At 39.7% G+C, this 27,423-nt stretch overlaps 1 protein-coding gene across 13 annotated transcripts in view; it reads left to right on the top strand.

The window, feature by feature from the left end:
* The first annotated feature begins 1,917 nt into the window (after positions 1–1,917).
* LOC115426731 (protocadherin gamma-C5-like) overlaps positions 1,918–27,423 on the top strand; it is a 332,740-nt gene continuing 307,234 nt past the window's right edge. For 2 of the 13 annotated variants that reach the window (XM_030144947.1, XM_030144927.1), the window contains exon 1: positions 16,696–19,217. In XM_030144947.1, the coding sequence (XP_030000807.1) occupies positions 16,830–19,217 (2,388 nt within the window). In that variant the 5' untranslated portion in view covers positions 16,696–16,829. Of the gene's footprint in view, positions 4,396–5,576; positions 8,038–9,327; positions 11,722–13,066; positions 15,503–16,695; positions 19,218–23,382; positions 23,421–24,679; positions 27,213–27,423 lie in introns of those variants that run through there. The other 11 variants (XM_030144942.1, XM_030144931.1, XM_030144950.1 and 8 more) reach the window with 11 other exon arrangements.

Raw genomic sequence — 27,423 nt, 5'->3', positions numbered from 1 at the left:
ACTTGTATGCTATAGTAGTATTGTACTGCATCATTTTTAATAGTGGCCAATGATTTTGACCAGAAGAAATTTTCAGTCAGATGAAAAATTTTTGCTTTAATCCCTGGTCTAGAATATCAAGACAACTAAAAGCTGGTTGTTTTAACTTGAATACAGCTTCAAAAGCATACAAAAAGTCCATCAAGTCTCCAGAATGATATATTTTAGAATATTGTTGCAATATCTGTGTATAAAAGCAGAGTTAATGTTCATAACAGAAACACTAAGGAGACAGTGAATGGATTTAAAAGGTTATTGTTGCCCTATCTCATCATCTCTTTATAATTAAGATATGGTGGTGCATTGTAATAATAATAATAGAGTATAAAATGCTTTTGCTCTGTTGTCATTGCTGGGTAAATTATATACCTTTATGATTTATCCAACTGGATTTTGTCATTTTTTTGTTGAATATTTTCAATTCTTTAAAATCTAATTTCGAAGCAAAATTTTTATTGGAAATTCTTGGAAAATGGTCAGTTTTGATGTATGTGATAATTATGTTTTGGAGTCAGTATATAATTGAGGGACTTTTGAAGTCCATGGGATATATCTTGCGTACATCTTTATTAAAAGTTAAACAAAAAAAAACATTTTTTTTTTTTAATGTTCATTATGATCATGTCTTTAAACAATTCCATAATAATTTAATTGTGGAAATTATCACTTATTGATAAATGATTAATAAATAATAACTGACTTGATATACTAAAATGTCAACTAAATAACAGTCCAAATTTAATAACAACCACCTTCTAATTACCTAAACCATAATAAAATGAGCTTATTCAAAAATTGTTTTGATTGTGTTCTTTTTAAGTTGAGATAATCATGACAGATATTTATTTTTTTGTAATATATCAAATTTTATATGGAAAATAACAAACTGTATCTGTGTGTCTGAGAAATCACTTTCAACTAAGTTACCCATTACAAAAACACCTCTGAAGGAAGTGTGTGAATTCCAAATCACATGACCTGCTCCACATGATGTCATTTCCTCCTAAAGAAAATACTGGCAAGACTCCAAGATGTTATTTCCCCTTTTTTTTAGTTATTTAATATAAAGTAGTGTGAGTCAAATGTGTATTTATTGCACTTTTATCTCAACACTGTTACCAAAATATCTTTATAAATAACTTTCAATTTCTATTTTACTCAAATGCATGTATGATATTTAGAAGAATCTTTGTGTAAAATGCCCTGTGGTGTTATTTTTATGTTGATTTTAGGCCTGAATACAGTAAAAATGTCAACTATACCTGTCAGCTGTTACCCTGTAAAAATAATTCAAAAAGTCCCTCAATTATATATTGACCCATTGCTAGATTTATTGCATCCCCCACTTCAAGTTGTGATCTTAGGTGAGTGGAAATGTTGCGCTGTCCGTGGTACTTAAACTGTAAACGTCTGCGCTCCCTTCACAGTATTGAGGTATCTCTGTTTCAGTGCTCGGTGTTTTATTTAATACTGTGTTTTTCTAAATACGCAAGGACAAATATTTGTTTCAGTCTTGAAAGTAGTTCTTGATAATTAATTATTCTATGTGCAAACTGGTAGGAAAGCAGACGTCATTATACATCAGCTTAAAATCCAGACAAAGATAAACGCCAATCAGTACAGAAAACATGAAAAATGTTACTTTTCCTAGATTTCTATTCAGTCGCAGCACGTTTGTTTGGGATGAATATTTCATATGAAAACTAGTGAAGATATGTGTGTTTAGGCTGTGTCAAAAGGGTTGCAATAGTGAAAAGGCAACTCGTGGTGCCGCTGCAGACTAACAGAACTGTGGAACAGACATCTCCACCCACTGATACTGCGTAAAAGCAGTAGTAACATAAATAGGATATCCACAGATTTCATTGCGATTGTTACATGTAGTTTTAAACACTGAACTATTGAGTCATAATTTAGAATTTTCTTTGTGTTCTGGACTGTAACTGAGCAGTGGCCGTATTTCATACCATGATGGGAGACAAAGGAATTCAAGCGACAGGCAAGACCTTCTGCATAGCCGCCTTTATTCTAACGCTGCACCTCGTTAATGGAGATCTGAGTTATTCTATTCCAGAAGAGATGAAACTCCAGTCTGTTATTGGAAATATAGCCAAAGATCTCGGACTTGACCTGACCACCATATCTTCACGAAAGGCCCGTCTGGATTTTGAGGGCAATCATAAACGCTACTGTGATATCAATCTGAGCAACGGGGATTTGGTCACATCGGAAAGAATAGACAGAGAAACCCTTTGTGGAAAGAAAGCGTCCTGTGTTTTAAAAGCAGACTTAATGCTGGAAAATCCTTTGGAGCTTCACCGCGTAAGTCTTCATGTTCAAGATGTCAATGATAACTCGCCAAAATTCAAAAATAATTTGATCGAAATGGAAATAAGCGAGTCAGTTGAAAAAGGAAGTCGTTTTTCAATCGAGGAGGCCCATGATGTTGATATAGGCCAAAATTCTGTTCAAAGATACACTCTACAAAAAAATGACAATTTTATTCTCTCTATTGACAGTAACAAAGCTGAAATACTGCTGGAAAATAAACTTGATCGGGAAAAACAAAAGGAAATTAATTTGACTCTAACAGCTTTTGATGGTGGCTCTCCTCAGAGATCAGGTACCGTAGTAATACACATCACTGTACGGGATGCTAATGATAACGCCCCAGTGTTTAGTCAGTCCGTTTATAAAGCCACTCTACCTGAAAACTCTCCTCTTGATACCATAGTGATCAGTGTTAGTGCTACAGATGCAGATGAAGGAATAAATGGAGACGTGATATATGACTTTGGTCATTTATCTGACGACGATGTAAAAGTATTTTCTATTAACCCAAAAACTGGAGACATTCGGATAAACGGAGTGATTGACTTTGAAGAAAGAAATTCATTTGAAATGAGAGTGGAAGCTAAAGATGGATTTGGTCTGATGTCGTATGCCAAAGTAATAGTAGATGTCACCGATATCAATGACAATTCCCCAATAATAAACCTGAAATCCTTGTCTAACCCAATACCTGAAAACGTGTCTCCTGGTACAGAGGTGGGAATCATCAACGTTCAGGACATTGATTCTGGCATCAACAGTCAGGTCCGCTGTTCTATTCAACAAAGAACTCAGTTTAAGTTAGTCCCTTCATTTAAAAACTACTATTCTCTGGTGACCACAGAACAACTGGACCGTGAACTAGTGTCTGATTACAACATTACAATCACTGCCACTGACGAGGGCTCTCCACCTCTGTCCTCCTCTAAAACTGTTCAGTTATCTGTAGCAGACATCAATGACAACCCACCTGTGTTTGAGGAGCAGTCCTACAGCGCATATGTGACTGAAAATAACAAACCTGGCTCCACTTTATGTTCCGTTACTGCTCGAGACCCCGACTGGAGACAAAACGGTACAGTGATTTATTCTCTGTTACCTGGTGAGGTGAACGGTGCCCCGGTGTCCTCCTATCTGTCTGTGAATGGAGACACGGGAGTGATCCACGCTGTGAGGTCGTTTGATTATGAACAGTTCAAGAGTTTTAAAGTCCACGTGATGGCCAGAGATAACGGTTCTCCTCCGCTCAGCAGCAACGTGACAGTCAGTGTGTTTGTATCTGATGTGAATGACAACTCTCCTCAGATACTGTACCCCACCCCGGAGGGAAACTCCTTCATGACTGAGCTGGTCCCCAAAGCTGCCCACGGAAGTTCCCTGGTGTCCAAAGTGATAGCTGTGGACGCGGATTCTGGACAGAACGCCTGGCTGTCCTATCAAATAGTCAAATCCACTGATCCTGGCCTTTTTACTATTGGACTCCACAGTGGAGAGATCAGGACACAGCGGGACATTTCTGAATCTGACAACATGAAACAGAACCTTATTGTGTCAGTGAAAGATAACGGACAGCCTCCTCTCTCTGCCACCTGTGCCATGTATTTACTTATTTCAGATAACTTGGCTGAGGTTCCCGAACTGAAAGATATTTCTTATGATGAGAAGAATTCCAAATTGACCTCATACCTCATCATAGCGCTGGTGTCAGTTTCTACAATTTTCCTTACCTTCATCATCATCGTCATGGGTGTGAGGTTTTGTCGCAGGAGAAAACCCAGACTGTTGTTTGACGGAGCAGTTGCAATCCCCAGCGCGTATTTGCCTCCAAATTACGCAGATGTTGACGGTACAGGAACTTTACGCAGCACTTATAATTATGATGCCTATTTGACAACGGGATCTCGAACCAGTGACTTTAAATTTGTGACATCTTATAATGACAACACACTCCCTGCTGACCAGACTCTGAGGAAAAGTCCTTCAGATTTTGCTGATCCGTTTGACGATTTGGATTCATCCGATGAGGTAAGAACTTTGCACAGGACTGAAGTGACAGTGCATTTTTGATTCCCCGTTTTCCCCCAATGCTGTCCCTCAAAAGAAAGTTTTTGTGGCTCTGCAGCAAAGGTAGTCCTATCTTTATGGGCTGGTAGTTAAACAACGGAATGTAAAGAAATCTATTTTTTGTCCTTTTCTTTTTCATGGTAAAAACCTTGTCCTCAGTGAATGAATATCTAGGCAGGGAATGTTTAAACACGAACGTAAGATTTTCAGTTTAACGGTAGTAGAATTATGGTGGTTTTGTCCGCTTTCAGTTTTCATAGCTTGCTAAATTCGATGTTGTACCATCAGCAAGTATTTTGTTCTCTCCATATAGAAATATGTGAAAACATACCCACCATTATGTGTTGTTTCATCTCTCTCTCTCTCTTTTTTTTTTTTTTAATTCTGAGAGCTATGTTTTGTGGACACTAAGTCGCAGCGTGCATGCAGCGTGTCTTTTTAATCCTAAAATAGACAGTAACATTTTTTATAGTGTTATCATTGCGTTGTCTTTTTGTCTGAATTTTGTGTGAACTCTGAAGGGAAATTATTTATTCGTAATTTCAACTTAATCTGAAACTTGACCATTATGATTCACGTGGTTTCTAACTCCCTCTCTTTAGGGTTCTGAAAATATGTGAAAGGATTCATGGAAAGGATTTGTGTAAGAAGTGGCACTGCCGTGGTGGTGAATCTGTTCAATTATTTTGTGCTTTAATTAGTTACAGAATGCATGGCTATCTTTTTTGCGTTAATGTTCTTCATCGGACGAAAATTCACCGGTCTGGTTTAGGTCGTTAATACAAATCAAGAGCTATAGTAGGTGTTGGACTAATTAAATCGCTATTTTGCATCACACTGCTTGTTTAATGTCAACCAGTATATGAAAGGCCAGGCAACTGGGCAAACTACAATAAAATGCATTATTTTGGATATTGTGGATGCAGTTTTGCCTTTTTGACGTCGCTTTTAATAAACGATATTATAAGGAGTGGATATGGGAGGGTTTAGAATGTGCACCAAGGATTGCAATAGAGAAAAAAGGACTCATGGTGCCGCTGCAGGCCAACAGAACTGTGAATTAGAGATGTCCACCCACTGTTACTGCATAAGAATAAGTAATAACATCAATAGGATATCCACGGATTTCACAGCTCGTTATATATGTGGTGTAAAATCTTGGACTACTGGCTCATAGTTTGGAATTCTTATTCTTTTCCTGTACTATTAGTGGCGCGCGGACGTATTTTTGAAAGAATGGGAGACAAAGGATTTTCAACGACAGGCGCGATCTTCTTTATTCTAACGCTGCACATCGTTTATGGAGATCTGAGTTATTCTATTCCAGAGGAAATGAAAGGCCAATCTGTTATTGGAAATATAGCCAAAGATCTCGGTCTTGACCTAGGGACTATATCTTCACGAAAAGCACGACTTGATTTTGAAGGGACAAATAAGCGCTACTGCGATATCAATCTGGGCAGCGGGGATTTGGTCACATCGGAAAGAATAGACAGAGAAACCCTTTGCGGAAAGAAAGCGTCATGCGTCTTAAAAGCAGATCTAATGCTCGAAAATCCTTTGGAGCTTCATCGAGTAAGTCTTCATGTTCAAGATATCAACGATAACTCGCCAAAATTCAAAAAGAATTTAATTGAAATGGAAATACGCGAGTCAGCAGATAAAGGTAACCAGTTCTCAGTCGAGGAGGCCCATGATGCAGATATAGGTCAGAATGCTGTACAAAGATACACTCTACAAAAGAACGATTACTTTATTCTTGCTTCAGACAGTAAAAAACTTCAACTCCTTCTGGAAAATACACTCGATAGAGAGAAGCAAAGAGAGATGAATTTAACTCTAACAGCTTTTGATGGTGGCTCTCCTCAGAGATCAGGTACCGTAGTCATACACATCACTGTACTGGATGCTAATGATAACGCCCCAGTGTTTAGTCAGTCCGTTTATAAAGCCACTCTACCTGAAAACTCTCCTCTTGATACCGTAGTGATTAGTGTTAGTGCTACAGATGCAGATGAAGGAATAAATGGAGATGTGACATATGACCTAGGACATGACGATGATCTCAATGTATTCTCCATTGATACTAAAACAGGAGAAATCCGAATAAGTGGTGTGATTGACTTTGAAGAAAGGAGTTCATTTGAAATGAGAGTGGAAGCGAAAGATGGCTTAGGGTTGACATCTTATGCCCAAGTAATAATAGACATTTCTGATGTCAATGATAATGCACCAATGATAAATCTCAAATCACTGTCAAGTCCCATACCGGAGAACGTTTTGCCTGGTACTGAGGTGGGAATCATAAACATACATGACATAGATTCTGGTGCCAACAGACAGGTCCGTTGCTCTATTAATCAAGGTGTCCCTTTTAAGTTAGTTCCTTCCTTTAAAAACTACTATTCTCTGGTGACCACAGAACAATTGGACCGTGAACTAGTGTCTGATTACAACATTACAATCACTGCCACTGACGAGGGCTCTCCACCTCTGTCGTCCTCTAAAACTGTTCAGTTATCTGTAGCTGACATCAATGACAACCCACCTGTGTTTGAGGAGCAGTCCTACAGCGCATATGTGACCGAAAATAACAAACCTGGCTCCACTTTATGTTCCGTTACTGCTCGAGACCCCGACTGGAGACAAAACGGTACAGTGATTTATTCCCTATTACCTGGTGAGGTGAACGGTGCCCCGGTGTCCTCCTATCTGTCTGTGAATGGAGACACGGGAGTGATCCACGCTGTGAGGTCGTTTGATTATGAACAGTTCAAGAGTTTTAAAGTCCACGTGATGGCCAGAGATAACGGTTCTCCTCCGCTCAGCAGCAACGTGACAGTCAGTGTGTTTATATCTGATGTGAATGACAACTCTCCTCAGATACTGTACCCCACCCCGGAGGGAAACTCCTTCATGACTGAGCTGGTCCCCAAAGCTGCCCACGGAGGCTCTCTGGTGTCCAAAGTGATAGCTGTGGACGCGGACTCTGGACAGAACGCGTGGCTGTCCTATCAAATAGTCAAATCCACTGATCCTGGACTCTTTACTATTGGACTCCACAGTGGAGAGATCAGGACACAGCGTGACATTTCTGAATCTGACAACATGAAACAGAACCTTATTGTGTCAGTGAAAGATAACGGACAGCCTCCTCTCTCTGCCACCTGTGCCATGTATTTACTTATTTCTGATAACTTGGCTGAAGTTCCAGAACTGAAAGACATTTCTAATGATGAGAAGAATTCCAAGTTGACCTCATACCTCATCATAGCCCTTGTGTCAGTTTCTACAATTTTCCTTACTTTTATCATCATCGTCATGGGTGTGAGGTTTTGCCGCAGGAGAAAGCCCAGACTGTTGTTTGATGGAGCAGTCGCAATCCCCAGCGCGTATTTGCCTCCAAATTACGCAGATGTTGATGGAACAGGAACTTTACGCAGCACCTACAATTACGATGCCTATTTGACAACAGGATCTAGAACCAGTGACTTTAAGTTTGTGACATCTTATAATGACAACACACTTCCCGCTGATCAGACTTTGAGGAAAAGTCCTTCAGATTTTGCCGATCCGTTTGACGATTTGGATTCATCTGATGAGGTAGGAACTGTTCACATTGCTGAACTGACAATATCATATTGCTTGTTTAATGAAAATAATTGTATTTTAATACCCTTGAGATCTGAGGTTGTTCCTTAAAATTGACTTCTTTTTTCTCTGTTCTCATAACAAATATAATTCTTTAGTAACTAAGTTGGTATTTGACCGCTCATCTTGCTGTTGTCAGTAAAAAAAAAAAAAAAGGTTTTGTCAGTAACATAAAAACCGCACAGAGCAAGTCAGTGACTACATTTACAAGGACACTTTTATTCCTATATCTCTTCTGTAATTTATTATAAGAGGTTTACATGTTCAGTGAGAATGAGCATAATAATGTTCTTGTTCATATGCAGAAGTACATACCCCATTATTTTTTTTCCCAAAAGTTTTACACTGGCAGCTTTCGTTCCACTGTCTATACTTACCTTGTTTTTTCTCTTTGTTCTATCACACATCTACTAGAAAATGGTCGGCTTGTCAATGTTTAGACAGATCCACTGTCACGTCTAACATGATGCAGGTTTCTCTCTATGACTACAGATGGTGACTCCTCTGTGGAGCATCCATTACTACCAATGGTGATACTTGTCTTTGAGACTATTCACAAGGATTTTTTGATATTATGCTGAATGATAGCGACTGTGGGTAGACATAGTTGAAATGTTTCGCTCGTGGAGGTTCGCTGTCCGTGGTGCTGAAGCATTTCGCCTCCACATTATTTTTTACAGCCATCTATGGGTACTTTTGTGCATTAACAACCATTATACATGTTGTTTGAGATCAATTTGTTTTTGCCAATTGAGTAAATAGTGATATTTTTTGATACAGACGATAAAGAAATTAAGTGGTAATATAAAAAAATAAATGAATAAAGGGAGATACCAGATATAGTTTTACTTTACATCAGATGACTGTTCACAGACAGACAAAAAGGAACATAACCTAAATGGAAAACACTTAAATGATACCATGACATTTATTTGGGTAACATCAAATCCTATTAAGTTTGTACTTTTCATGATAGACTGTTTGAGAGCGAGTGAAAAAAGGTTTCAGGTTTGTCAAACAGAATGCAGCAGGGGAAAAAAGGACGCATGGTGCCGCTGCAGACTAATAGAACTTTGAAAACAGACATCTCCGCCTTCTGATAATGCTTTAATATTTGTAGTAACATCAATAGGATATCCGCAGCTTCCGCAGTTCGTTTTTTTTCTATTTATGTGCCGTGAAATGTTTAACTACTGACACACGATCGAGAATCGCTTTCCTTTTCTGGATTATAACTGAGCTGAAGTCATGTTTTTAGGGATGACGGGAGACAAAGGATTTTCGGCTATTGGCACGATCTTCTTCATTTTGATGCAGCACCTCGTTTACGGAGATCTAAGTTACTCTATTCCAGAGGAGATGAAAGCTCAGTCTGTTATCGGAAATATAGCCAAAGATCTCGGTCTTGACGTCGGGACTATATCTTCACGAAAGGCCCGTCTGGATTTTGAAGAAACTCATAAGCGTTACTGCGATATCAATCTGGGCAGCGGGGATTTGGTCACATCGGAAAGAATAGACAGAGAAACCCTTTGTGGAACGAAGGCGTCATGCGTCTTAAAAGCAGATCTAATGCTGGAAAATCCTTTGGAGCTTCATCGTGTAAGTCTTCATGTTCAAGATATTAATGACAACTCGCCGAAATTCAAAAAGAATTTGATCGAAATGGAAATACGCGAGTCAGCACCCACGGGTAACCGGTTCTCAGTCGAGGAGGCCCATGATGCAGATATCGGTCAGAATGCTGTACAGAGATACAGTCTACAAAAGAACAATTACTTTGTACTGGCGGTTGACAGTAAGAAGGTTCAGCTTCTCCTAGAAAATGCACTTGATAGAGAGAAACAAAAGGAGATGAATTTAACTCTAACAGCTTTAGATGGCGGCTCTCCTCAGAAATCAGGTACCGTAGTCATACACATCACTGTACTGGATGCTAATGATAACGCCCCAGTGTTTAGTCAGTCAGTTTACAAAGCCACTCTACCTGAAAACGCTCCTCTTGACACCATAGTGATCAGTGTTAGTGCTACAGATGCAGATGAAGGAATAAATGGAGATGTGACATATGACCTAGCGCATGTTTCTGACGACGATTTGAATGTATTTTCCATTGATACAAAAACGGGTGAAATCCGAGTAAGTGGTGTGATTGACTTTGAAGAAAGGAATTCGTTTGAAATGAGAGTGGAAGCTAAAGATGGTTTAAGTTTAACGTCATATGCCCAAGTAATAATAGATGTAACCGATATCAATGACAATGCCCCAATTATTAACCTGAAATCCTTGTCTAACCCAATACCTGAAAACGTGTCACCTGGTACAGAGGTGGGCATCGTCAATGTTCAGGATAGAGACTCTGGCACCAACAGACAGGTCCGATGTTCTATTCATCAAAGCGTACCTTTTAAGTTAGTCCCTTCATTTAAAAATTACTATTCTCTGGTGACCACAGAACAACTGGACCGTGAACTAGTGTCTGATTACAACATTACAATCACTGCCACTGATGAGGGCTCTCCACCTCTGTCCTCCTCTAAAACTGTTCAGTTATCTGTAGCTGACATCAATGACAACCCACCTGTGTTTGAGGAGCAGTCCTACAGCGCATATGTGACTGAAAATAACAAACCTGGATCCACTTTATGTTCCGTTACTGCTCGAGACCCCGACTGGAGACAAAACGGTACAGTGATTTATTCCCTATTACCTGGTGAGGTGAACGGTGCCCCGGTGTCCTCCTATCTGTCTGTGAATGGAGACACGGGAGTGATCCACGCTGTGAGGTCTTTTGATTATGAACAGTTCAAGAGTTTTAAAGTCCACGTGATGGCCAGAGATAACGGTTCTCCTCCGCTCAGCAGCAACGTGACAGTCAGTGTTTTTATATCTGATGTGAATGACAACTCTCCTCAGATACTGTACCCCACCCCGGAGGGAAACTCCTTCATGACTGAGCTGGTCCCCAAAGCTGCCCACGGAGGCTCTCTGGTGTCCAAAGTGATAGCTGTGGACGCGGACTCTGGACAGAACGCCTGGCTGTCCTATCAAATAGTCAAATCCACTGATCCTGGCCTTTTTACTATTGAACTCCACAGTGGAGAGATCAGGACACAGCGGGACATTTCTGAATCTGACAACATGAAACAGAACCTTATTGTGTCAGTGAAAGATAACGGACAGCCTCCTCTCTCTGCCACCTGTGCCATGTATTTACTTATTTCTGATAACTTGGCTGAAGTTCCAGAACTGAAAGACATTTCATATGATGACAAGAATTCCAAATTGACGTCATACCTAATCATAGCCCTGGTGTCAGTTTCTACAGTTTTCCTTACTTTTATCATCATCGTCATGGGTGTGAGGTTTTGTCGTAGGAGAAAGCCCAGACTGTTGTTTGATGGAGCAGTTGCAATCCCCAGCGCTTATCTGCCTCCTAATTACGCAGATGTTGATGGAACAGGAACTTTACGCAGCACTTACAATTATGACGCCTATTTGACAACAGGATCTAGAACCAGTGACTTCAAGTTTGTGACATCTTATAATGACAACACACTTCCCGCTGATCAAACTTTGAGGAAAAGTCCTTCAGATTTTGCTGATCCATTTGACGATTTGGAGTCATCCGATGAGGTAGGAACTTTTCACAGTGCTGAACTGACGATATCATATTGCTTTTTTAATGACAATAAATGTATTTTAATAGCTTTGAGATCTGAGACGTCTCCTAAAAAGTAATTGACTTTTTTTTTTCTTCTGTTCCCATATGAAAAGTAATTGTTTAATAACTAAGTTGGTATTTGACCGCTGATATTGTTCATGTCAGTAAAGATCATGCTTTCGTCAGTAACATAAAAACAATACAGAGCAAGTCAGTGACTGCGTTTGCAAGCACACTTATATTTCAATTAATCTTTCCTAATTTCGACAAAGGCTTTGTGTAGTATAAGAGGTTTACATGCAGAAGTACACACCCAATATATTTTTTTTACTCCAAAGTATTCCACTGGCAGCTGTCGTTCCACTGTCTGTACTTAGCTTCTGTTTTTTTTGTTTTTTGGGGTTTTTTTTCATAATCGTTGTCTTATTTTTTTCCATCACACATCTACTAGAAAAGGGTCGGCTCTTAAATGAACCTGTTCATATCCATTGTCACATCTTACATGATGCGTGTTTCTCCCCTATGACTAAAGATCTTGACTCCTCTGTGGAGCATCCATCACTACCAATGGTGATCTTTGTTCTTGACAAGGAATTTTCACATTATGCTGAATCACAGCGATTTTTGGTAGACATAGTTGAAATGTTTCGTCAGAGGAGTTTTTCCGTCCGTGGTACTGATGCATTTTGCTTTTGTGTTGCCTTTGCAGCCATTTATGGATTTATGGATACCTTCTGTGCATTAATAACCAGTATTATGCATATTGTTATATTGTTTGAGACCCATTTCTTAGAGTCTATTGGGTAAATAAGGATGTGTGTGTGTATATATGTAAATATATATATATATATATATATATATATATATATATATATATATATATATATATATATATGGTAGCTAATGTAAGTAAGTGATAAGATAAAAATATATGAATAAGGGCAGATAGCAGATATTGCTTTACTTCACATCATATTACTGTTCAAATACAGACTACAGGTAAAACGGCATATAAATGGAAAACACTTAAATGATTCGATTACATTTATTTTAGTAACATTGAATCCTATGAAATTTGTACTTTTCATGATCGACTGATTGTTTGAGACCGAGTGAAAAAGGGTTTAAGGTTTGTCAAATGGAATGCAGCAGGGAAAGAAGGACGCGTGGTGCCGCTGCAGACTAGCAGAACTGTAAAAACGGACATCTCCGCCCTCTGATAATGCTTTAATATTGGTAGTAACATCAATAGAAAATCCACGGCTTCTGCAACTCTTTTTTGTACTTATGTGCCGTGAAATGATTAACTGCTGACACACAATCGAGAATCACTTTCCTGTTCTGGATTATAACTGAGCTGAAGACAGGTTTTTTGAGATGACGGGGGACAAAGGATTTTCGGCTCTAGGCACCATCTTCTTCATTCTAACGCTGCACCTCGTTTATGGGGATCTAAGTTACTCTATTCCAGAGGAGATGAAAGCCCAGTCTGTTATCGGAAATATAGCCAAAGATCTCGGTCTTGACGTAGGGACTATATCTTCACGAAAGGCCCGTCTGGATTTTGAAGAGACTCATAAACGCTACTGTGATATCAATCTGGGCAGCGGGGATTTGGTCACATCGGAAAGAATAGACAGAGAAACCTTGTGTGGAAAGAAAGCGTCATGCGTCTTAAAAGCAGATCTAATGCTGGAAAATCCTTTGGAGCTTCATCGTGTGAGTCTTCATGTTCAAGATATTAATGACAACTCGCCGAAATTCAAAAAGAATGTGATTGAAATGGAAATAGGCGAGTCAGCAGTCACGGGTAACCGGTTTTCAGTCGAGGAGGCCCATGATGCAGATATAGGTCAGAATGCTGTACAGAGATACAGTCTACAAAAGAACGATTACTTTGTACTGGCGGTTGACAGTAAGAAGGTTCAGCTTCTCCTAGAAAATGCACTTGATAGAGAGAAACAAAAGGAGATGAATTTAACTCTAACAGCTTTAGATGGTGGCTCTCCTCAGAAATCAGGTACCGTAGTCATACACATCACTGTACTGGATGCTAATGATAACGCCCCAGTGTTTAGTCAGTCAGTTTACAAAGCCACTCTACCTGAAAACTCTCCTCTTGACACCGTAGTGATCAGTGTTAGTGCTACAGATGCAGATGAAGGAATAAATGGAGATGTGACATATGACCTAGCGCATGTTTCTGACGACGATTTGAATGTATTTTCCATTGATACAAAAACGGGTGAAATCCGAGTAAGTGGTGTGATTGACTTTGAAGAAAGGAATTCGTTTGAAATGAGAGTGGAAGCTAAAGATGGTTTAAGTTTAACGTCATATGCCCAAGTAATAATAGATGTAACCGATATCAATGACAATGCCCCAATTATTAACCTGAAATCCTTGTCTAACCCAATACCTGAAAACGTGTCACCTGGTACAGAGGTGGGCATCGTCAATGTTCAGGATAGAGACTCTGGCACCAACAGACAGGTCCGATGTTCTATTCATCAAAGCGTACCTTTTAAGTTAGTCCCTTCATTTAAAAATTACTATTCTCTGGTGACCACAGAACAACTGGACCGTGAACTAGTGTCTGATTACAACATTACAATCACTGCCACTGATGAGGGCTCTCCACCTCTGTCCTCCTCTAAAACTGTTCAGTTATCTGTAGCTGACATCAATGACAACCCACCTGTGTTTGAGGAGCAGTCCTACAGCGCATATGTGACTGAAAATAACAAACCTGGATCCACTTTATGTTCCGTTACTGCTCGAGACCCCGACTGGAGACAAAACGGTACAGTGATTTATTCCCTATTACCTGGTGAGGTGAACGGTGCCCCGGTGTCCTCCTATCTGTCTGTGAATGGAGACACGGGAGTGATCCACGCTGTGAGGTCGTTTGATTATGAACAGTTCAAGAGTTTTAAAGTCCACGTGATGGCCAGAGATAACGGTTCTCCTCCGCTCAGCAGCAACGTGACAGTCAGTGTTTTTATATCTGATGTGAATGACAACTCTCCTCAGATACTGTACCCCACACCGGAGGGAAACTCCTTCATGACTGAGCTGGTCCCCAAAGCTGCCCACGGAGGCTCTCTGGTGTCCAAAGTGATAGCTGTGGACGCGGACTCTGGACAGAACGCCTGGCTGTCCTATCAAATAGTCAAATCCACTGATCCTGGCCTTTTTACTATTGGATTCCACAGTGGAGAGATCAGGACACAGCGGGACATTTCTGAATCTGACAACATGAAACAGAACCTTATTGTGTCAGTGAAAGATAACGGACAGCCTCCTCTCTCTGCCACCTGTGCCATGTATTTACTTATTTCTGATAACTTGGCTGAGGTTCCAGAACTGAAAGACATTTCTTATGATGAGAAGAATTCCAAGTTGACCTCATACCTAATCATAGCACTGGTATCAGTTTCTACAGTTTTCCTTACCTTTATTATCATCGTCATGGGTGTGAGGTTTTGTCGTAGGAGAAAGCCCAGACTGTTGTTTGATGGAGCAGTTGCAATCCCCAGCGCTTATCTTCCTCCAAATTACGCAGATGTTGATGGAACAGGAACTTTACGCAGCACTTACAATTATGACGCCTATTTGACAACAGGCTCTAGAACCAGTGACTTCAAGTTTGTGACATCTTATAATGACAACACACTTCCCGCTGATCAAACTCTGAGGAAAAGTCCTTCAGATTTTGCCGATCCGTTTGACGATCTGGATTCATCCGATGAGGTAGGAACTTTTCAAAGTGCTGAAATGACAATACCGTCATGATTTTTAAATGAGAACAAGTGTATTTTAATAGCCTTAAGATTTGAGGTTTCTCCTAAAAATTAATTGACTTTTTTTCTCAGTTCCCATATGAAATATAATTCTTTAATAACTGAGATGGTATTCGACCACTGATCTTGATGTTGTCAGTAACGATCATGGTTTTGTCAGTAAACATAAAAACCGCACAGAGCAAGCCAGTTGCTACGTTTACAAGGACACTTTTTTTTTCCTTCTCCAGTTTCTCCTCCCTAATTTAGTATAAGAGGTTTACATGTTCAGTGAGATGGAGTACAATAATATTCTTGTTTTTATGCAGAAGTACATACCCCGATATTTTTTCCCCAAAGTTTTCCATTGGCAGCTGTCGTTCCACTGTCTATACTTCGCTTTTTTTTTTTTGTGGTTCAATGACACATCAACTCGAAAAGGCTCGGCTTGTCAATGTTTGAACAGATCTATGAATCTGTTCAAATCCACTGTCACGTTTAACATGAGGCGTGTTTCTCTTTCTGATTAGAGATGGGGACTCCTCTGTGGAGCATCAATCATTACCAATGATGATCTTTGTCCTTGAGAGTATTTAAAAGTAATTTTCATATTATGCTGAATCATAGCGATTGTGGAGAGACATAGCTGAAATGTTTCGTCGGAGGAGTTTCTCTGTCCGTGGTACTGAAGCATTGTGCTTCTGTGTTGTCTTTACAGTCATCTATGGATACCTTTGTGCATTAATAACCAATATTATACATGTTGTTTGAGATCCATTTCTTATAGTCTATTGGGTAAATAATGATTTAAAAAAAATTTTTTTTTACAAAGACGGTAGCTAATGTAAGTAAGTGGAAGATAAAATAAATGGATAAGGGGAGATACCAGATATATCTTTACTTTACATCAGATACTGTTGAGAGAAAGACAAAAAGGCATACAGCCTAAATGGAAAACACTTAAAAGATACCATGACATTTATTTGGGTAACATTGAATCCTATTAAGTTTGTACTTTTCATGATAGACTGTTTGAGAGTGAGTGAAAAAAGGTTTAAGGTTTGTCAAACAGAATGCAGCAGGGGAAAAAAGGACGCATGGTGCCGCTGCAGACTAACAGAACTTTGAAAACAGACATCTCCGCCCTCTGATAAGGCTTTAATATTTGTAGTAACATCAATAGGATCTCCGCAGCTTCCGCAGTTCGTTTTTTTCTATTTATGTGGCGTGAAATGTTTAACTACTGACACGCAATCGAGAATCGCTTTCCTTTTCTGGACTATAACTGAGCTGAAGACATGTTTTTTGACATGACGGGAGACAAAGGATTGTCGGCTATTGGCACGATCTTCTTCATTCTGACTCTGCACATCGTTAATGGAGATCTAAGTTACTCTGTTCCAGAGGAGATGAAAGCTCAGTCTGTTATCGGAAATATAGCCAAAGATCTTGGTCTTGACCTAGGGACTATATCTTCACGAAAGGCCCGTCTGGATTTTGAAGAAACTCATAAGCGTTATTGCGATATCAATCTGGGCAGCGGGGATTTGGTCACATCGGAGAGAATAGACAGAGAAACCCTTTGCGGAAAGAAAGCGTCCTGTGTTTTAAAAGCAGATTTAATGCTAGAAAATCCTTTGGAGCTTCATCGTGTAAGTCTTCATGTTCAAGATGTCAATGACAACTCTCCAAAATTCAAAAAGAATTTGATCGAAATGGAAATAAGCGAGTCGGCTGAAAAAGGAAGTCGTTTTTCAATCGAGGAGGCTCATGATGTTGATATAGGCCAAAATTCTGTTCAAAGATACACTCTACAAAAAAATGACAATTTTATTCTCTCAACTGACAGTAACAAAGCTGAAATAGTGCTGGAAAAGAAACTTGACCGGGAAAAACAAAAGGAAATGAATTTAACTCTAACCGCTTTTGATGGTGGCTCTCCTCAGAGATCAGGTACCGCAGTCATACACATCACTGTACTGGATGCTAATGATAACGCCCCAGTATTTAGTCAGTCCGTTTATAAAGCCAGTCTGCCTGAAAACTCTCCTCTTAATACAATAGTGATTAGTGTTAGCGCTACAGATGCAGATGAAGGAATAAATGCAGATGTGACATATGACCTAGGACATGATTCTGACGACGACGTGAATGCATTTTCCATTGATAGTAAATCGGGTGAAATTCGAGTAAGTGGTGTGATTGACTTTGAAGAAAGGAGTTCATTCGAAATGAGAGTGCAAGCTAAAGATGGTTTAGGGCTAATGTCATATGCCCAAGTAATAGTAGATGTTTCTGATATTAATGATAACGCGCCCTTAATAAACTTAAAATCCTTGTCTAACCCAATACCTGAAAACGTGTCACCTGGTACAGAGGTGGGAATCATCAACGTTCAGGATAGAGACTCTGGCACCAACAGACAGGTCCGTTGCTCTATTAATCAAGGTGTCCCTTTTAAGTTAGTTCCTTCCTTTAAAAACTATTATTCTCTGGTGACCACCGAACAATTGGACCGTGAACTAGTGTCTGATTACAACATTACAATCACTGCCACTGACGAGGGCTCTCCACCTCTGTCCTCCTCTAAAACTGTTCAGTTATTTGTAGCTGACATCAATGACAACCCACCTGTGTTTGAGGAGCAGTCCTACAGCGCATATGTGACTGAAAATAACAAACCTGGCTCCACTTTATGTTCCGTTACTGCTCGAGACCCCGACTGGAGACAAAACGGTACAGTGATTTATTCTCTGTTACCTGGTGAGGTGAACGGTGCCCCGGTGTCCTCCTATCTGTCTGTGAATGGAGACACGGGAGTGATCCACGCTGTGAGGTCTTTTGATTATGAACAATTCAGGAGTTTTAAAGTCCACGTGATGGCCAGAGATAACGGTTCTCCTCCGCTCAGCAGCAACGTGACAGTCAGTGTGTTTGTATCTGATGTGAATGACAACTCTCCTCAGATACTGTACCCCACCCCTGAGGGAAACTCCTTTATGACCGAGCTGGTCCCCAAAGCTGCCCACGGAGGCTCTCTGGTGTCCAAAGTGATAGCTGTGGACGCGGACTCTGGACAGAACGCCTGGCTGTCCTATCAAATAGTCAAATCCACTGATCCTGGCCTTTTTACTATTGGACTCCACAGTGGAGAGATCAGGACACAGCGGGACATTTCTGAATCTGACAACATGAAACAGAACCTTATTGTGTCAGTGAAAGATAACGGACAGCCTCCTCTCTCTGCCACCTGTGCCATGTATTTACTTATTTCTGATAACTTGGCTGAGGTTCCAGAACTGAAAGACATTTCTTATGATGAGAAGAATTCAAAACTGACCTCATACCTAATCATCGCCTTGGTGTCAGTTTCTACAATTTTCCTTACTTTTATCATCATCGTTATGGGTGTGAGGTTTTGTCGCAGGAGAAAGCCCAGACTGTTGTTTGATGGAGCAGTTGCAATCCCCAGCGCTTATCTTCCTCCAAATTACGCAGATGTTGATGGAACAGGAACTTTACGCAGCACTTACAATTATGACGCCTATTTGACAACAGGATCTAGAACCAGTGACTTCAAGTTTGTGTCATCTTATAATGACAGCACGCTTACCGCTGATCAGACCCTGAGGAAAAGTCCTTCAGATTTTGCTGATCCGTTTGAGGATTTGGATTCATCTGATGAGGTAGGGACTTTGCACCAAACTTTGGTGATTACAGTTTTTATAATTGGTACCAATTTTAACAGTGTTCCTTATGTAATGCATAAGTCGTATTTCTTAATAATCCCAGTGTGTCCGGGTTGTTCGTCTAAAATAGTTTAAAGTCATCTAAGATACGTTTTCATACTAGCAGTGACACTCACACTTTACTTTTTCTCTAACATCAGTTTTTTTATGTGTAATGTAGCTCCAACATCAACAAATTTGCTCATGATTTCAATCATGATTGTTTTGTGTTTTCACTATTATATGTACTTAGTTTCTCAATCATGGAAGAAGAGTCTTAAGTCATGTAGTCGATGAATTCTTCAGCAATTTTTCGTAGACTTTTAAGATTGCTGTAGCTCTGCAGGTTAAGTAATTTTTTCCCCAATAATCTCTCTCTCTCTCTCTCTCTCTCTCTCTCTACATACATATACATATATATATATATATATATATATATATATATATATATATATATATATATATATATATATATATATATATATATATATATATATAAACATCCGATTGGCTGTGTGGTGCTTCACTGTTGTTGAAACGAAGGCTAAGCTTTGTTTTTTACCACACGATAATAGTTGCAAGACATTTGTCCTATAAAAGGCTCCAGTTTTGCCTAACAAATTTTTTTTTGTTAAATCGTATGTTTTTGAACCAGGGCACATGCTTACTCCGATTATTTTATTTTATTTTATTCTTTATTTTCAAAAGTAGAAAATCAGTATCAAACGCTAGAATGAATGATTTAAAATACACCGAAATACATACAGAACAAATATCAAGGATACAGAAAGAGGAACAAGACAGTTGTATTTGTTGTTTTTCGCAGTTATATGTCACATGGAAATCGTCCACCCTTAAAACGTATCAAATAAACAGTTGCACTATGATGCTGAACAAAATAGGTTTGCTCTATTTGTATTGCTGGAGAAATAATTTATTCCTGAATCATAAAACTGGAATACACTGTCGTAATGTTGAAGTTTTACAGTATGTCGAGGAATTTTGACAGGGGGAGAAGTCTTGTCCTGTACTATACTTGTATATTACCATGTTCCTCAAATGAAGTTGGTTAAATCTGTGGATAAATTTGTGAAATTATTTGCTCATTGTATGACGCTATCCGTGGTGCTGAAAAAGTTTAGTTCCGTTCGTCAGTTAATACTATAGACAACTATCTTTCTGTATTAATCATAAATTGCTGATTTTTTTTTTTTTTTTTTTTTTTTGTGGCTTTTATCAAAGACATGTCCCATAACCAACTGAAGATTACTTGTTCGTATGGTGACGATGATTCATGTAAATACTGTATTTATACACTAAGGTTTCAACGTGTGCATAGTTGTTATAGTCATCGCTTGAGTTTGCATGACGTTACTATTCAAAACCCAGACTGAAGATATGAGGCAAACCACTAGATAGAACATGAATAAAATCATTATATTTTGCAGAATATTATGAATACTTTCCAGTTTTTTCTTTTCATTCCTGTGGTAAGTTATTTGTATGAGTGAAACAGAAAATGAGTGGGCTCAGTCTTAATCAAAAGGACTGCAATAGTAAAAAGGCTACTCTTGGTGCCGCTGCAGGCTAACAGGAAAGCGGAATAGACATCTCCACCCACTGATTCAGCTTTACAAATAGTAGTAATATCAATAGGATACTCGCAGATTTCACGGCTTTTGTTTCTACATCTGCAGCGGTGTGTAACTATTGACTCATACTTTGGAATTACGTTTCTGTTCTGGACTTTAACTAAGCGACCGCCGTATTTCTTATCATGATGAGAGACAAAGGAATGTCTGCGCTTGGCACGATCATCTACATAGCTTCTTTTATTCCAATGCTGCCTCTTGTTTGTGGGGATCTGAGTTACTCTGTTCCAGAGGAAATGAAACGCCAGTCTGTTATTGGAAATATTGCCAAAGATCTTGGTCTCGACCTGAGTACCATATCTTCACGGAAAGCACGACTTGATTTTGAGGAGACTCATAAGCGATATTATGATATAAACCTGGGTAACGGAGATTTAGTCACGTCACAAAGGATAGACCGAGAAAGCCTCTGTGGAAAGAAAGCATCATGCGTTCTAAAATCAGATCTGATGTTGGAGAATCCTCTGGAGCTTCATCGTGTGAATCTTCATGTTCAAGATGTCAATGACAATTCGCCAAAATTCAAAAGAATTTGACTGAAATGGAGATTAGCGAGTCAGCCGTCAGAGGTAACCGTTTTTCGATCGAGGAGGCCCATGACGCAGATATAGGTCAGAATGCTGTACAGAGATACACTCTACAAAAGAACGATTACTTTATTTTGTCTTCTGACAGTAACAAAGTCGAACTCCTGCTGGAAAATAGTCTTGATCGAGAGAAACAAAAGGAGATTAACTTGACTCTAACAGCTTTAGATGGTGGCTCTCCTCAGAAATCAGGTACCGTAGTCATACACATCACTGTACTGGATGCTAATGATAACGCGCCAGTGTTTAGTCAGTCCGTTTATAAAGCCACTTTACCTGAAAACTCTCCTCTTGATACCATAGTGATTCACGTTAGTGCTACAGATGCAGATGAAGGAGTGAATGGAGATGTGACATATGATTTTGGTCATGCGGATGATCTCGATGTAAATCTATTTTCTATTGATCACAAAACAGGGGAAATTCGAATAAGTGGTATGATTGACTATGAAGACAGAAACTCTTTTGAAATGAGAGTGGAAGCTAAAGATGGTTTGGGGTTAACATCATATGCCAAGGTAATAATAGATATTTCTGATATTAATGACAACGCGCCCTTAATAAACCTGAAATCCCTCTCCAACCCAATACCAGAGAATGTATCACCTGGTACAGAGGTGGGCATCATTAACGTTCAGGATAGAGACTCTGGGACCAACAGACAGGTCCGCTGCTACATTCAGCAAACTGTTCCCTTCAAGTTACTTGCTTCTGTTAAAAACTACTATTCTCTGGTGACTACAGAACAACTGGACCGTGAACTAGTGTTTGATTACAACATTACAATCACTGCCACTGACGAGGGTTCTCCACCTCTGTCCTCCTCTAAAACTGTTCAGTTATCTGTAGCTGACATCAATGACAACCCACCTGTGTTTGAGGAGCAGTCCTACAGCGCATATGTGACCGAAAATAACAAACCTGGCTCCACTTTATGTTCCGTTACTGCTCGAGACCCCGACTGGAGACAAAACGGTACAGTGATTTATTCTCTGTTACCTGGTGAGGTGAACGGTGCCCCGGTGTCCTCCTATCTGTCTGTGAATGGAGACACGGGAGTGATCCACGCTGTGAGGTCTTTTGATTATGAACAGTTCAAGAGTTTTAAAGTCCACGTGATGGCCAGAGATAACGGTTCTCCTCCGCTCAGCAGCAACGTGACAGTCAGTGTGTTTATATCTGATGTGAATGACAACTCTCCTCAGATACTGTACCCCACCCCGGAGGGAAACTCCTTCATGACTGAGCTGGTCCCCAAAGCTGCCCACGGAGGCTCTCTGGTGTCCAAAGTGATAGCTGTGGACGCGGACTCTGGACAGAACGCCTGGCTGTCCTATCAAATAGTCAAATCCACTGACCCTGGCCTTTTTACTATTGGACTCCACAGTGGAGAGATCAGGACACAGCGGGACATTTCTGAATCTGACAACATGAAACAGAACCTTATTGTGTCAGTGAAAGATAACGGACAGCCTCCTCTCTCTGCCACCTGTGCCATGTATTTACTTATTTCTGATAACCTGGCTGAGGTTCCAGAACTGAAAGATGTTTCTTATGATGAGAAGAATTCCAAATTGACCTCATACCTAATCATAGCGCTGGTGTCAGTTTCTACAATTTTCCTTACATTCATCATCATCGTCATGGGTGTGAGGTTTTGTCGCAGGAGAAAGCCCAGACTGTTGTTTGATGGAGCAGTCGCAATTCCCAGCGCTTATTTTCCTCCTAATTACGCAGACGTTGATGGAACAGGAACTTTACGCAGCACTTACAATTATGACGCCTATTTGACAACAGGATCTAGAACCAGTGACTTTAAATTTGTGTCGTCTTATAATGACAACACACTCCCTGCTGACCAGACTCTAAGAAAAAGTCCTTCAGACTTTGCTGATCCGTTTGAAGATTTGGAGGCATCTGAGGTAGGACGTCTTCACATCCTAATGCACCTGATTACGTTTGGGGTTTTGAATTCTTTAATCCCTGTCTTGCCTCAATAATTTGTTTCTAAAATGTTTGTTCTGATTTGCGTTGTGAAATGTCATTTAATTTTCTGAAGGCATTAATCTCACTTCATCTTCCTCCTATTATATTCCTTTCAGTTTGCGCCAGCGAACTGTAAACCACTCGTTTCAAAAATAAATTTACTCCCCAGAGGAAAAAAAAAATACAATTAAGCATTTATGGTTAGATTCAGACAGCTTTTAGCGCTGGATTGTGTATGACCAAAATGCAATTTGGAGAGGTCTTGGGGAGGCTATTGTGTGACGATGAGGTAGTAAGAATATCGCGTGAACAGTTAAACTCAACACCAGCATACGAAATGGAAACAACTTCAGGCAAGACATCGTTCGATAACTGGGGATAGCTGTCCGTGGTACTGAAACAACCAACTCATTCTTTAGGGAAAAAAAAAGAAAACTGAACAGTGCAATTTAAAATAATGACAATGTTCTGAGTGTTACTAACAGTGATACAGATAACTGAATAAAACAAAGTAGCGTTGTTTTTTTGTTTTTTTTGGTTTGTTTTTGTTGTTGTTGTTTTTTTTACAGCTCTGATGCATTGGGGAGTGTTCCTCAGATCTTTTGCCTGAGGTTTAGCTTCAATTAAAGTCGAGGGTAAAACTATTTTGTCATAACATTATTAGTAGTTTTAAAGCATCTAAATTACATTTAGTTTAGTTATTGGTAAAATTATACGTATATTACATGCGTTTGTAGAAGTGCTAATTTCTTCACTGCTGATTTAATAGAGAAGAAACGCCATAAATTATAGCGAAAATTATATTTTGCCATTTCCTCACGTGTCATCATGCATATGCTCTAATGTTAACAATACATTGTAGAGTACTGAGTTTTTGTGTTTGTCCATGTAGTTAAACCTTTGTCTCCTTTGCATAGTTTGTGGCTGATAGTAAGATTATGCAGCAAAATTTTATTCCCTCTTACTTGTAATAGATTAATGAACCTTAACTAAATAATTTGACAGATTATGGTTTTGTTTTCGGATGGTCATCCGTGTGTATTTCATACATGTACGAAGAAATGTTAATGTGACTGTAAAATGTGTAAGGAAAATCTCTAAACCATTTTAGTGTACATTTTGGACATGACTCATGGTGTCGCTGTTGACTGGCAGAATTTTACTTTCTTCCACTCCACCCAGCAGTGCATGAATATCTGTGGCCGTTTGTCTAAACTGTCGGTTAAAAACCAGGATACATTTCATCATTATATTCCTGCAGCGATCAAATTTCTGTTTTCTTGGATTATATCTCATTATCTTTGGTTTGGATACAATTTTTTGAAGCGGGGAACACCATTTGTATCGGAATGGAAGACAAAGGATTTGCTGTGCTTCGCCTGATCTTCTGCTTTGCTTCCGTAATGCTTCCCTTCGTTTATGGAGATCTCAGTTATTCTATTCCCGAAGAGACGAAACGCAACTATATCGTTGGAAATATTGCAAAAGATTTAGGTATCGATTCAAGGAGCTTTTTTTCACGAAAGGCCCGACTTGATTTTGAGGGGACTCGTAAGCGATATTGTGATATCAACATGAATACCGGAGATTTGATCACACTGGAAAGAATTGACAGAGAAGATCTTTGTGGACAGAAACCTTCCTGCGTTTTAAAAACGGATTTGGTGTTGGAAAATCCTCTAGAGGTCCATCGACTAAATCTGCACATTCAAGATATAAATGACAACTCGCCAAAATTCATAGATAGTTTAATAGAAATGGAAATCAGGGAGTCAGCCGACAAGGGTAACCGCTTCTCGATAGAAGAGGCCCATGATGAGGATATAGGTCAAAATGCTGTCCAGAGATACAGTCTGCAAAAGAACGATAATTTTATTCTGTCCGCTGACAGTAATAAGGTTGAACTCCTCCTGGAAAATACACTCGATAGAGAGAAACAAAAACTTATTAATTTGATTTTGACAGCTTTGGATGGCGGCTCTCCTCAGAGATCAGGTACCGTAGTCATACACATCACTGTACTGGATGCTAATGATAATGCCCCAGTGTTTAGTCAGTCCGTTTATAAAGCTACTCTGCCAGAAAATTCACCTCCAGATACCGTTGTGATCACTGTTAGTGCTGCAGACGCAGATGAAGGAATAAATGGAGATGTAACATATGACTTTGGTCATGTGTCCAACAACGATTTAAGTATTTTCTCAATTGATCCTAAAAGTGGAGAAATACGAGTGACTGGTGTGATTGACTTTGAAGAAAGGAATTCATTTGAAATGAGAGTGAAAGCTAAAGATGGTTTAGGCTTAACGTCATATGCTAAAGTAATAATAGCAGTAACTGATATTAATGACAATGCTCCTGTGATCTATTTGAAATCCCTGTCTAATCCCATACCAGAGAATATATCACCTGGCACAGAGGTGGGCATCATCAACATTCAGGATACAGACTCTGAGAATAATAAACAAGTCCGCTGTTCTATTCAGCAAGGTGTCCCTTTTAAGTTAGTTCCTTCTATTAAAAACTACTATTCTCTGGTGACCACAGAACAACTGGACCGGGAACTAGTGTCTGATTACAACGTTACAATCACTGCCACTGACGAGGGTTCTCCACCTCTGTCGTCCTCTAAAACTGTTCAGTTATCTGTAGCAGACATCAATGACAACCCACCTGTGTTTGAGGAGCAGTCCTACAGCGCATATGTGACTGAAAATAACAAACCTGGATCCACTTTATGTTCCGTTACTGCTCGAGACCCCGACTGGAGACAAAACGGTACAGTGATTTATTCTCTGTTACCTGGTGAGGTGAACGGTGCCCCAGTGTCCTCCTATCTGTCTATAAATGGAGACACGGGAGTGATCCACGCTGTGAGGTCTTTTGATTATGAACAGTTCAGGAGTTTTAAAGTCCACGTGATGGCCAGAGATAACGGTTCTCCTCCGCTCAGCAGCAACGTGACAGTCAGTGTGTTTGTATCTGATGTGAATGACAACTCTCCTCAGATACTGTACCCCACCCCAGAGGGAAACTCCTTCATGACTGAGCTGGTCCCCAAAGCTGCCCACGGAGGCTCTCTGGTGTCCAAAGTGATAGCTGTGGACGCGGACTCTGGACAGAACGCCTGGCTGTCCTATCAGATAGTCAAATCCACTGATCCTGGCCTTTTTACTATTGGACTCCACAGTGGAGAGATCAGGACACAGCGGGACATTTCTGAATCTGACAACATGAAACAGAACCTTATTGTGTCAGTGAAAGATAACGGACAGCCTCCTCTCTCTGCCACCTGTGCCATGTATTTACTTATTTCTGATAACTTGGCTGAAGTTCCAGAACTGAAAGACATTTCTTATGATGAGAAGAATTCTAAGTTGACCTCTTACCTAATCATTGCGCTGGTGTCAGTTTCTACAGTTTTCCTTACATTCATCATCATCGTCATGGGTGTGAGGTTTTGTCGCAGGAGAAAGCCCAGGCTGTTGTTTGATGGAGCAGTCGCAATCCCCAGTGCTTATTTGCCTCCTAACTACTCAGATGTTGATGGAACAGGAACTTTACGCAGCACCTACAATTACGATGCTTATTTGACAACAGGATCTAGAACCAGTGACTTTAAATTTGTGACATCTTACAATGACAACACACTTCCCGCTGATCAAACTCTGAGGAAAAGTCCTTCAGACTTTGCTGATCCGTTTGAAGATTTAGAAGCAACTGCCGAGGTATGATCTGTTCAAATCTTTTGAAAAGTAATGGAAAATGTCGCTTTTTTGTAATATTTAATTTCTTCCTTTTTGGAAGTACTTTTAAAGTTTGATCTGTTAATATAGTTGTCACTTGGCTAACAAAATCAGCAAATATTTAGGCGAGGTAGTGTATGTCCCAAAATGATTAGGAACAATTATCAGGTAAGCTCTTTGGAACTGTATAAAA

The sequence above is a fragment of the Sphaeramia orbicularis genome, chromosome 10, assembly GCF_902148855.1.
Source record: "Sphaeramia orbicularis chromosome 10, fSphaOr1.1, whole genome shotgun sequence".
NCBI classification, from domain to species: domain Eukaryota; kingdom Metazoa; phylum Chordata; class Actinopteri; order Kurtiformes; family Apogonidae; genus Sphaeramia; species Sphaeramia orbicularis.
Note: the sequence above shows the minus strand (reverse complement) of the source record. Positions and strands in the feature narration are given on the sequence as shown.